The sequence below is a fragment of the Delphinapterus leucas genome, chromosome 1 (genome assembly GCF_059928025.1).
Source record: "Delphinapterus leucas isolate spDelLeu-1000000601 "Yukka" chromosome 1, BTC_Dleu_Yukka2, whole genome shotgun sequence".
In the NCBI taxonomy this organism is placed as follows: Eukaryota; Metazoa; Chordata; class Mammalia; order Artiodactyla; family Monodontidae; genus Delphinapterus; species Delphinapterus leucas.
Genome location: NC_143129.1, coordinates 47,584,945 through 47,597,461, shown reverse-complemented (window position 1 = coordinate 47,597,461; position 12,517 = coordinate 47,584,945). Strand labels below are relative to the sequence as shown.

General features: G+C 47.8%; 1 protein-coding gene across 1 annotated transcript; it reads left to right on the top strand.

Moving 5' to 3' along the window:
* Nucleotides 1-5,030: 5,030 nt before the first annotated feature.
* GARIN4 (golgi associated RAB2 interactor family member 4) lies at nucleotides 5,031-7,510 on the top strand. Its single transcript, XM_089909652.1, is given in 2 exon segments — nucleotides 5,031-6,731; nucleotides 6,733-7,510. Coding segments are annotated over 2 exon segments (1,803 nt in total). The 5' UTR covers nucleotides 5,031-5,687; the 3' UTR covers nucleotides 7,492-7,510.
* Nucleotides 7,511-12,517: the final 5,007 nt, after the last annotated feature.

Sequence of the window (12,517 nt, the reverse complement as noted above, 5' to 3'; positions counted from 1 at the left end):
GCCTGCCTTCTAGCCCTGGCCTAGCCCCCTACTGGCTGTCAGACCTTGGGTGCATCCCCTGACTGCTCCAGGTGTGATGTTTCACCCAAAAAAGAAAAGGTCTGGGTGAATCCATCTCTGAGAGGTTTTCCAGTTCCAATATTTTGTGATTCTGCAATCCATAGAACCATCCCCAGTTTGCCAGTCGTTCCAACTCCCTTCTCCTTTCTCCCCGCAACCCTGCTCCTTCCCAGTGCATCTAGGGAGGCCCAGAAGCCAGCAGGACTGTGCATTGGGCTGAGGGCCCTGGAGAAACCTGGCAAAAGGAGATTCAGCAGGTGTAGAGCTCTCAGGAACCAGCAAGGAAAAGCATTCATCTCCATCAAGGGCTCCATGCAGGCACAGGGGCTCAGCTTTTGGGCAGTGGTCCCTAAGAATCACCTGGGAAAATTATTTAAATATGTGTATCCCTGGAGCCCACTGGGACTGAGACCAAAGAATCTTCATTTTCTTTTTTTTTTTTTTTTGCGGTACCCAGGCCCCTCACCGCTGCAGCCTCTCCCGTTGCGGACCACAGGCTCCGGACGCGCAGGCTCGGTGGCCATGGCTCAGAGGCCCAGCCACTCCGCGGCATGTGGGATCCTCCCAGACCGGGGCACGAACCCGTGTCCCCTGCATCAGCAGGCGGACTCTCAACCACTGCGCCACCAGGGAAGCCCCCATTTTCTTTTTTTAAAATTTATTTATCTGTATTGAAGTATAGCTGATTTAAAATGTTATGTTACTTTCAGGTGTACAGCAAAGTGATTCTGTATATATATTCTTTTTTGGATTCTTTTCCCATATAGGATATTACAGAATATTGAGTAGAGTTCCCTGTGCTGTACAGTAAGTCCTTGTTGTTTATCTATTTTATATTATATATATATAAAGTAGTGTGCATATGTTACTCCCATTCCTAATTTATCCCTCCCCCCAGACTTTCCCCTTCAGTAACCATAAGTTTGTCTTCTGTCTGTGAGTCTGTTTCTGTTTTGTAAATAAGCTCATTTGTACCATTTTTTTCGATTCCACATGGAAGTGACATCACATGATGTTTCCCTTTGTCTGTCTGGTTTACTTCACTTAGTATGATAATCATGTTGCTGCAAATGGCATTATTTCATTCTTTTCTATGGCTGATGGTCCATTGTGAAATCTTCATTTTAATCAGTTACCCCAGGTGAGCCTGACGCAGGTGGTCCACAGATGAGAAACGCTGGAGGGAACCCCTGGTCCCGGCCCTGCTTCCTGCCTATCCCTGTCCTGTTGCCCACAGTAGCCCTGGTGACCACAGGAAGAGTTGTCAAGAGCCACAGGCACAGAAAACCGTCAAGGTGCCATGCCTAGGTCCCAGAGTCAAGATGTCATGGGTCACAGATGGACGCAGAGAGCAGCTCCATTCCTAAAGACTAGTGCTGGGCACATCTGCCACAGCCAGGCTCTGAGTCCATATATAGGGAGTTCCTGAAAGCAGGCCACCCCAGATGGAGTTCACGATCCAGGTGAGCAGCTCCTGGCACAGTGATGGAGCGGGAGAAGGAAGCAGACATGATCATGGTGCCATCTGAGGGAACATTTTACCTGGGCCACTGAAATGGACAAATAACCTTCGAAAGCTCCTTTAGACCCTGAGGACATATGATGCTAGATGAATCAGTCTGTGTTAATAAAATAGGAAACTGAAAACATCCAGAGTATCTACAGAGCTACAGTATCTCTGACAGAACATAGAGAGTTAGAGTAGCCTGTATAACTCCCAGAGCACCTTGCCTGCCCTTTTGATACCAGGCATCACCCTTATTGTGGATTAATTGCTAGCTGTCTGATTCTCCACTGGACCACCAGCTCTGTTGCAGCTCTGTCCCCAGCTCCTGGCCCACTGTCCCATACATAATAAGGACTGACCTGTATAAAGTATTTAGTGTGTGCAGGCCCCATTCTAAACCCTTCACTCATGTTGTCTCTTTAATTCTCATTACAACCTTATGGAGATAAGTACCATCATAATGCCTATTTTACATATAGGGCAACTGAGGCCAAAGATGGTTGAATAACTCGTCCAGGGTCACACAGCTAGTAAGTGGCAGAGCCAGGAATGGACCCAGATGGCTCAACCCTCAGGGTTTCTGCTTTTAACCATTAAGCCATGCTGGCACTTAGCAAGTGCTCAATAAAATATTTATTGGTTTGAAAACACTCCCGAAGTGTTTTCACTGAGTTTAACTGAGAATTATGTAGATATCACCCAATATATGAAAACAAAAAAGTTGAGCCAAGTACAAAATAAGCTAATATCCTGTGTTTTCTGCAAGAGACAAGCTTAATTAGAGTTTAGGTAATTAAAGCTTTCATGGTTTCTAAAAAAAATACAATACATTCATTTATGCAAATCTACTCTGGAGCATGATTTTTGAAAAATACTATGTAACTCGCTTCTCACAGAAAATGACTTAAGAGTCTCCCTGAGAAGTGAGCGTCTTGGGATGTGGCTGTTACCTGTGCCTGTGTTAGTCTGTGGACTCCTATTCTAGAGCCGGTGGTTCCAACCAATCACCCCAACTCCCAGCACTGTGAGAGGCAGGCTGTTCCTCGGGAAGGGGCTGGCGTGGCAAGAAGGGGTCCTGCCAGCTGGTCCTGGAAATGATGCCCACCTGTACGTTCTACCCAGCCTTCTCCTACCAGCCCTATTGGCCACAACTTCCAGAATGCTTCTCTCTCCAAGATCGTCCTTGCTGCTCATTTCAGCTGGAGGTAACTCATCAGAATTAAAATATCGACTGGGGGAGGAAAAGACAAGGCGATTTTTCCCAGGCCGGTTCAGGTGAGCGGTTGTGAGGTTTCCAAGAGTTCATGCACGTGAAAGGATTCTAATTCCTGAGCCCCACAGAAGTGCAGGGGGTTGTTATTATCATCACCTACCAGCAATCAGACACCGAGGTGGATAACAGCAGCAAGATTATTGGGCAGTCCGTGTCAGGTGAAGTTAGGAACTTATATGTAATCACTATTGATCCTTCCAACCAGCAGTTGAGGTAGGTCCTATTAGCTTCTGTTTTATAGATGAAGAAACCGAGGCTCAGAAAAGTTCATCAACAGGCCCAAGATAGGGCTTCCCTGGTGGGGCAGTGGTTGAGAGTCCGCCTGCCGATGCAGGGAACACGGGTTCGTGCCCTGGTCCGGGAAGATCCCACATGCCGCGGAGCGGCTGGGCCCGTGAGCCATGGCCGCTGAGCCTGGGCATCCGGAGCCTGTGCTCTGCAATGGGAGAGGCCACAACAGTGAGAGGCCCGTGTACCAAAAAAAAAAAAGTCAAGTAATCAACTCAATAGATGCAGAAAAACCATTTGAAAAAAAATCAATAATCCTTCACGATAAAAATGCCCAGAAAACTAGGAATAGAAGTGAACTTCTTAAAATTGACAGAGGGCAATTCTGAAATAAAACTACAGCTAAAAACATACTTTATGGTGAAAGATTGAATGATTTCCCCTGAGACAGGGAACAATGAAAAGATAACTGCTCTTAACCCATCTATTAAATGAGCAGGACTGTGTGTGTGTGTGTGTGTGTGTGTGTGTGTGTGTGTGATTGTGATAAAATTCACCACTGTAATTTTAGAGTGTACAATTCGGTGGCATTCAGTGCATTCACATTACTGTGTAACCATCACCACTATGTAGTTCCAGAATTTTTCATCACCACAAAAGGAAACCCTGTACCCCCCATTCTCTGCTCCCCCCAGCCCTAGGCAACCACTAATCTAATATCTGTCTCTATGCATTTGCCTCTTCTGGCTATTTCCTATAAATAGAATCCTACAATATGTGGCTTCTTTCACTGAGTATAATGTTTTCAAAGTTCACCCATGTTGTGACATATATCAGTACTTCATTCCTTTTCATGGCCGAACAATATTCCACTGTATGGAGAGACCACATTTTGCTTGTCCAGTCATCTGTTGAGGGGCAGGTGTGTGTATTTTAACAGAAAGATGGCCTTTATCCTCAAGGAATGAATCTCTATGGTGGGATTTCAAGCATAACATCAAACTGGAGATAAGAGAGTTGGCAGCAAGGGCCTTTCTCAGAATTTTCAAGTCACAATTTAGAAATCACTTGTTCTGTGACTAGCTCTGTGGGAGTGGCAATGAGGCGGGATGTCTAATGGTACATGCTCCCCACAGGTGTCAAGGCTTCCAAACCACTTCTGCCTGGTAGGGAGGTTACTACAGGACAGCATCTGGCAGGCTCTTGGAATCAAAGCTTACATCTCAGGCTACTCACCCCCCATGTCACTGGGGGAGGACATGTCATAAGAATAACTAGGTTTCCACACACAGGCTATTTGCACAAGCATAAAGGAAGGGAGGATCTGAGTGATCCCCTGGATAATTTAATCCCCACGTCAGCCCAACTGCTGTCTTGGGTTCTCTCCATAACATATATACACACATAAAATTAATTACGCAACTTCTAATAATGCACCAAATAGGTCTTCTTAAAGGGAGTTAAATCAGTCCAGTTGGAAAACATTTGGCTGGGCCAAGCTTTCTTTGTGAGGCTAAGTACTGTAGTGGTTCAGAACAAAGGCTTTAGAATCAGGTAGACCTACCTTCAAATAGTGCCTCTGCTACCATTACCTCTGGGAATTTAAACAGGAGATACAACCTCAATTTCTTCACCTATAAACTGGGAACAGTAGTTAACAGTACCAAACTCAGTGCATTCTTACCACCATATGTGAAGAATGCAGCATGGTGCCTAGCAGAAGCAATTTTTAATGTGATTATTAAAAATCACCGTCGTCAACGTTTACTGAGATTTTATGAGAGGACAGACTAAGGATCGCAACTGCCAACTCTACGTTATTGGATACAATTAAACCATGAGCTTAAATGGTTCAAATTTATCCCATCGTCTTACATTCCTATACATTTCATCCAATAGCTGAATTTGTGGGAGGAAAAGAAAAAGGACCCACACAGAACTTTCCCAGTTGAAGACATTTTTATTTCGGTACGCACCTGAGTCCCTGGCAGGATGGGCCTGTCCTCCCCCTCCTTTGGGAGAGGATGGGGGCCCTGCCCTGAGTGGGCAGCTGGGGGATGAGGCAAAGGGCTATGCGACAGGGATAGGTCACAATGAGGAAAGGGCTATGCGACAGGGATAGGTCACAATGAGGAAAGGGCTATGCGACAGGGATAGGTCACAATGAGGCAAAGGGCTATGCGACAAGGATAGGTCACAAAGGGCACCAGAGGATAAACAGGCTGTGCCAGGGGCTTAGGCTGAGAAAGTGGTTACTTCTCTCACTAGGACTGAAGTTCACCACAGCCTCTTGGGGAGATAAAAACCCAGAAGCAGAAGTGAGGTGAGGCAGAGGGGGAGCCTACCATACCTCTCTACACGCTTGAAGAGATTCAGCCTGGGGTCCAGGCGCCCTACAGCGTCCCCGCTGTGATCATCTGTGCCCCTACCCACGCCCCTGCCTCTGGGAGACCCTGAGGCAAAGGTGGGGGCCTGTGGGCCGGGCTTGGAAGACCTGCCAAAGGGCCGCCTGTGTGTGACTTAGGAGCACCGCAGCTCGCTCTTCTGCCAGTGAGGCCGAGGGAGGGAAGAGCCAGGGGCCCACCTTAACCGCGCTGCCTGTCGTGATCAAAGGCAGCCATGAGTGGGGACTCTCTGCTCCCGTATCACACGGCCCAGAGCAGCACCGGGGTGGGCCTGTTCAACACCACCACGGGGAAGCTGCAGCAGCAACTGCGCAAGGGCGAATACGACATATTCAAGGACGCACCGGTATTCGAGAGCGACTTTATCCAGATCACGAAGAGGGGAGACCTGATTGACGTGCACAACTGTGTCTGCATGGTGACCGTGGGCATCACATCCAGCAGCCCCGTCCTCCCACTCCCAGACACCATGCTGCTGGCCCGATGGGCCACCGGCTGTGAAGAGCACGCTGAGCACAGCCAGGCCGCCAAGGGCAAGAGCCACGAGGCTGCAAAGACCTTAGAGCTCACCAGGCTCCTTCCCTTGACGCTCGTGAGCATCTCCACTCACAATCGTGAGAAACAACAGCTGCGCGTGAAGTTTGCCACTGGCCGCTCCTGGTACCTGCAGCTCTGTGCCCCTCTGGACGCGCAGGAAGACCTCTTCACCTCTTGGGAAGAGCTGATTTACCTCCTGCGACCACCAGTGGAGGGTCTCAGCTGCACCTGCGCCGTTCCAGCCTGGGACATGATCTACATGCCTGTGTTCGAGGAGCAGGACGACGGCAGGAGCCCGGCAGTGGAGGATTTCCAAGTAATGTGGGATCAGGACCAGGTGAGCATCTGCAGCCTCCATACGTGCTCTGAGCTGGCCGGGGCCACGTCTGCAGCTTTTGCTGGTGGGGAGGAGATCCAACTGGACTCCCACAAGCCTGATACCATGCCCGATGTGGCCACTGCAAAAGCAAAACCTACAGTGCTTGACAAAGCGTCAGCATCGCGGGCAACGACAAAGGTGGAGACAGCAAGGTTGGCAGGAGGCACCGCAGCGGGTGCTTTGAGCGTGGCAGTGATCAAGTCTCCTGCCCCTGAAGAGCAGAGCACGGCCACAGCAGCCATAGCCAGCAACGGTCCAGGAGGAAGCAAAACCAACATAGCCACTGGGGGCACTGCCAGAACATCCCTGAGGAGCAGGAAAACAGTACTGCGAACAATTCAGGGTATGCTTGGCAGGTGCCGCGAACTATTCAGGGTATGCTTCCAGCACGTCCACCAGCCTCTCCCCAGAGGCCGGCGTGACTGTGGTCGGAGCAGAACCCACCAGCAAGACTGCTGAAGGAAGAGCCGACGAGGAGGACGAGGGGACCCTCATCTCAACCTTGCCACAGGAAGGCAAAGTGAGTGAACAGGATGGCAGCTCACAGAGGGTGTCCCAGACCCGCAAGGGAAGAAGGGAGAGAAGGGAGCACTGGGGAGAGGGCAGAGCTCTTACGAGCCCCTCGCTCTGCAGTTCAGTGGAAAGCCACCACAAGGCAGCGGGGAACAAGACCATCCAGAAAGCAGCTGGCCCGTGCTCAGGCGGCCCCAGAGCCACTAGAGATGACAAAAAGGACAAAGGCCACGGCAGCCCAGGGGGCAGCGAGCAGGGCACTGCTCACAAAGGCATCAGCCGTGCTCCCATCACCAACGAGTCCAGGACCTCGCACAAATCGAGCAGGAGCTTATCTACAGAGAGTTCAGGTCCCACCACCGAGAGACTCAGCAGGATCAGCTCTTTCTTCAGGAATGTCAGAGCCAGTCTCACTACAAAGACAGTGGCCTCCTCACGCGATAAATATGTGAGCATCCTGGCGAAGCCAGTGGAAGAGACCCGAATGGAGGCCATCGTAGAGACAGCAGAGAGTGGCCAGGGGCTGGAGATCACTGGAGGTGTGACATCTGACACCATGGAGCTAGTGACCGCTGAAGCCCATCAATAGGACCTAGAGCTGGGAGCTGCAAAGGGGACCAGGGCTCAGGGAAATACCCCTGGAGAGCCCATTTCAGCTTCCTTACTGCAATTTGAATAAAACAACAAAACATCTGAGAATGCATGCAGTGTTTTGTCTGAATTTCTAGGTCCCGAAGCCCAGCCGTAGCCTCACAGTGGATTCTGTGATGTCAGCTGTGCCACAGTCTGAGACCCAGTGTCCAGTCAAGGGCAGCCCCACCTCACACACATGCTCCGCGCCAACAGCAGTGCTGCATCTGGCCTCCACTCCTTTCTGGCTTTGCCCCCCAGGGCCATGGCTCAAAGTCAGACTATGGTCTGGGAAGCTCTCCTTCACTATCCCCCTATGCTTTTTATAAACGCTTATCCCCCCTGATGGCAAGTACAGGACTCATGTCCCCTCAGGCTATTCAGTGGACAGAAATAAGTATTAGCTCGCAATCAGAACCGCAAGCACTCTCATCTAGACTTAGCCGTCCCCTGCCCAGGTATTAGCTCGCAGTCAGAACCGCAAGTATTAGCTAGTGTGCCATCGTGAGCATACCACTCGACGACATTTCACAAGATAAGCAACCCCACGAAACTAGCACCTGGCGAAGAATCAGAACATCACTGCAACTCTGGAAGTGCCCCCTTGCAGTCACTCAAGGGTAACCACCACCCTAGCTTCCAACACCATAGATGAATGTTGTTTGCTTTTCAACTTTACATACTGGAATCACGTAGTATGTACTCTTTGACTCTGGTTTCTGTCCCTTAACATTATATTTATGAGGTTTGTGCATGACTTCCCCGGCGATCGTCCATTTATTTTCACTGCTATACAGTATTCCAGTGCGTGATGATACTACAACTTATTTTGTTATTGATTTAAGTTATTATCAGTTTTGGGCTATTAAAACTAGTGCTATTATGAACATTTATATACAGATCTGTTGGTAAAAATATACATAAACTTCTGTTCGGCATATACATGGAATGGAATTGAATATATGCATATGTTCAGCTTCCGATTATACTGCCAAGCTATTTTCCTTCCAAAATGACTGTGGAAATAACAATTCCCACCAGGAATGTATTAAAGTCCTGGTTGTTCCACATCCTTGCCAACATTTGATACTGTTTAGCTCTTTCCTTTTAGCCATTCAGGTGGGATATAGTGATTTTTCTCCCTTTTTCACGATAAAAATATACTTAAAAGTATATAGTTGGGCTTACCTGGTGGCGCAGCGGTTGAGAGTCCACCTGCCAATGCAGGGGACACAGGTTCGTGCCCCGGTCCGGGAAGATCCCACATGCCGCGGAGTGGCTGGGCCCGTGAGCCATGGCCGCTGAGCCTGCGCATCTGGAGCCTGTGCTCCGCAACGGGAGAGGCCACAACAGTGAGAGGCCTGTGTACCGCAAAAAAAAAACCATTCCAACTCTTTAATTAATTCAGCTGTCCTTTCCTGGGTCTTCTCCAGCTCCATGATGTCATTCTTAAGAAGCAATAACCAATATGGCACAGGATTTTCCAGGTGTCCACTTTTGGGAAATCTGATTTCTAACTCTCAGAGGCAGCTCTCTCTCAATCTCTCTCTCTCTTTCTCACGTGCGTGCGCACACACACACACACACACACACACACACTCAGCCACATCTGCCGCAGAAGTGTCCGTCCTATTTACCAGGACCCCTACCTGCTCTCTTGTTGATAAAGGAGAATGCTCTACTTGCACCCAGATCAAAATATCCCACTACCATCTAGCTACACGTGCATATGATGAAAAGAAAGAGCAAGGCCAGTTCTGATTGCAAAGCTGTAAAGCTGATCTCTGATTTATTTTCCATCCACACATGATCCTAGAGATGCAGGACTTTAATTAAGGAGAGAGGAAGAGAGAGAGAGAGAAAACAGAAAGGAGAAAAACTTTGTGCCATAACCATCGCCAAGCTTGCTGCAAGGGAACAGACTCCAGGATCAAGGTTTAGCCAGGCAGAAGGAAGCAACATGCCATCCCATAACTTTTGCTGGAGGTCTAAGTCCACACCTCCCAAGCTGCCCAGTTCTCAAACCTGTGGAGACTTCGGAGAGTACTCAGACGACCCAGAGTTCCGCCAGGAGTCGGGTGAGGATTTGAGGGTGGGTAGAGAGCCACAGCCCTCAACATGTAAACAGTCTAACAACCAACCTAAATGTTTATATTTCCCATGATGAGATCCTCTGTCTTTGGGGAGAGAAATGTTAATAATACCAATAATACCACGTTTTATCATGCGCTCATGGCCCTGTCAAGTTTGATCGTTACTGCCAGGTCCCGCAGCACAGCTGACTCTAAGCAACTTTACTATAAGGGACAAAAGGCCTGTTTTCCAATTTTATTTTTGAAATATTGAAATACGCCAAAGCAAACTGTTTTGTTTCCCATGTGGTCTGTGTTTCTGTGTTTGAGGAGGTTTTCAGGTTTTACAAATTTTAGTTCAGATAAGAAGTGACTGCAGGGGACTTCCCTGGCAGTCCAGTGGTTAGGACTCCGTGCTTTCCCTGCCGAGGGCCCAGGTTCGATCCCTGGTCCGGGAACTAAGTTCCTGCAAGCTGTGCAGTGTGGCCAAAAAACAAAAAGTGACTGTAAATTCTCTGAGAGAGTCCCCTTCTGCTCTTTGGGACGTATTTGCCGATCTATGATTGGCCCTAAGAGTCTGATGACCCTTAGCATTGACTGCAGGCTGAGTTCGGCCTGCTGAAACTATTGTAAGCCAGAAAAGTGCAGAAACCTGGGGAAACTTTTCCCTGGGGCAGGGAAAGCAGGCTTGTCACATAAGCACCTTGACAATAACCTCAGGTATCATAGGGTCTACAACCACCCTACTTCCCTTTGCTGCCCCGGATCAGCCCAGTAGTGATGTGTTACCCTCCTTCACGTCAGTCCTGGTGGTGACCAATGGCACAGGGGATGGACAAGAGGGTTAGAAGAAAAATACATCCACAAGACCTGCATATAGTTAATAAAAATGTATAAATTTTAAAAATAGGTACTTAGCCTTTCCTAAGCTAATAGGACATTTGTTAGAAAAGAGTAATGAGGACAACAGGATAGTTGCCAAAGAAAACCAAAGCCATCTTTAACCCTAATTTGAGAAAGAGACCCTAAGAATGAAGACTAGTGTGTGCTGGTGTTACTTCTTTTTTCTCACAGCCCTTCAACAAATTCAGTCACCCATTCACTCATTCATTCAATTCAAGGAGCACTTATTAGGCACTTATCTGTGCCAAACATTGTGCTGAGAGCTTTACAGACATTATCTCATTTCATCCTTTCACAAACCTGCCCAATAGGATTTGTTGTTATACAGAGGAGGGAGAGAAGCAAGGACATATGGCTTTTCATTCTACCCAGAAGAACTACAGAGCCACTTAGAAGAGCTATAGTCTGTTCTTGCTACATCAGTTAGGAATACTTCAGCTGCAAGTTGCAGACAAACCTACTCCAAATGCCTTAAACAATACGGGAATTTATTATTTCTCACAGCAGAGCATCCAAAGACAGGGTGAGCTCGGGATGGGGGGATTCAGCACCTTAATAGTGCCAAGTCCTATGTTCTTTACATCTTTTATCTGCCATCCTGCGTGTCAGCATCATCCTCAAGATGACAGAAAAACGGCTGCCATATTCAGATAGTTTTTCTTTTAAGGGCAAGGACAATGTCTGTAGAAGCACCTTTGGAAGACTTCTTTCATGTCTCCTAGGCCAGAATCAGGTCACATGCCCTTTCCAAAGCCCATCACCTGCAAGGCGAACAAAAACAACCATGAAGGGGCTTCCCTGGTGGCGCAGTGGTTGAGAGTCCGCCTGCTGATGCAGGGGACACGGTTCGTGCCCCGGTCTGGGAAGATCCCACATGCCGCGGAGCAGCTGGGCCCGTGAGCCATGGCCGCTGAGCCTGCGCGTCCGGAGCCTGTGCTCCGCAGCGGGAGAGGCCACAGCAGTGAGAGGCCCGTGTACCTCAAAACAAAAAGAACAACCATGAAGATGAAGAAGAAGAGGAAGAGTTAGACGGAGGGTGTTTATTATCACACCCCTCGGTGTTATTTTCATCTGGTGCAAGTAGTTTCCAGAGTGATAGCTGGAAACATCAGTGAAATCATCTGGGATGCTTTAGAAAACGTCAGTCTCTGGGGCTTTTCCTCAGAATCTCTGGAGTTCAGAAATGTATATATTTTTTTAATTTATTTTATTCAAGTACAGTTGATTTACCATGTGTTAATTTCTGCTGTACAGCAAAATGATTCAGTTACACATATATACATTCTTTTTCATATTCTTTTCCATTATGGTTTATTACAGCATATTGAATATAGTTCACTGTCCTATACAGTAGGACCTTGTTGTTTATCCATTCTATATACAATAGATGGCCCCTGCTAATCCCAAATGCCCAATCCATCCCTCCCCCACCCCCTCCCCCTTGGCAACTACAAGTCTGTTCTCTATGTTTGTGAGTCTATTTTGTAGATAAGCTCACTAGTGTCATATTTTCGATTCCACACATAAGTGATACCATATGGTACTTGTCTTTCTCTGTCTGACTTACTTCACTTAGTATGATAATCTCTAGGTCCACCCATGTTTCCGCAAGTGGCATTATTTTGTTCTTTTCTATGGCTGAATAATATTCCATTGTACCACATCTTCTTTATCCATTCATCTGGATATCTGATGGACATTTAGGTTGTTTCCATGTCTTGGCTATTGTAAATAGTGCTGTTATGAACATAGGGGTGTGTGTATCTTTTTGGATTATAGTTTTGTCTAGATACATGCCCAGGAATGGGATTGCTGGATCATATGGCAACTCTATTTTTAGTTTTTTGAGGAACCTCCATACTGTTTTCCATAGTGGCTGCTGCACCACCTTACATTCCCACCAAGAGTGTAGGGGGGGTCCCCTTTTCTCGACACCCTCTCTAGCTTTTATTATTTGTACACTTTTTAATGATGGCCATTCTGACTGGTGTGAGATGATAGTTTTGAATT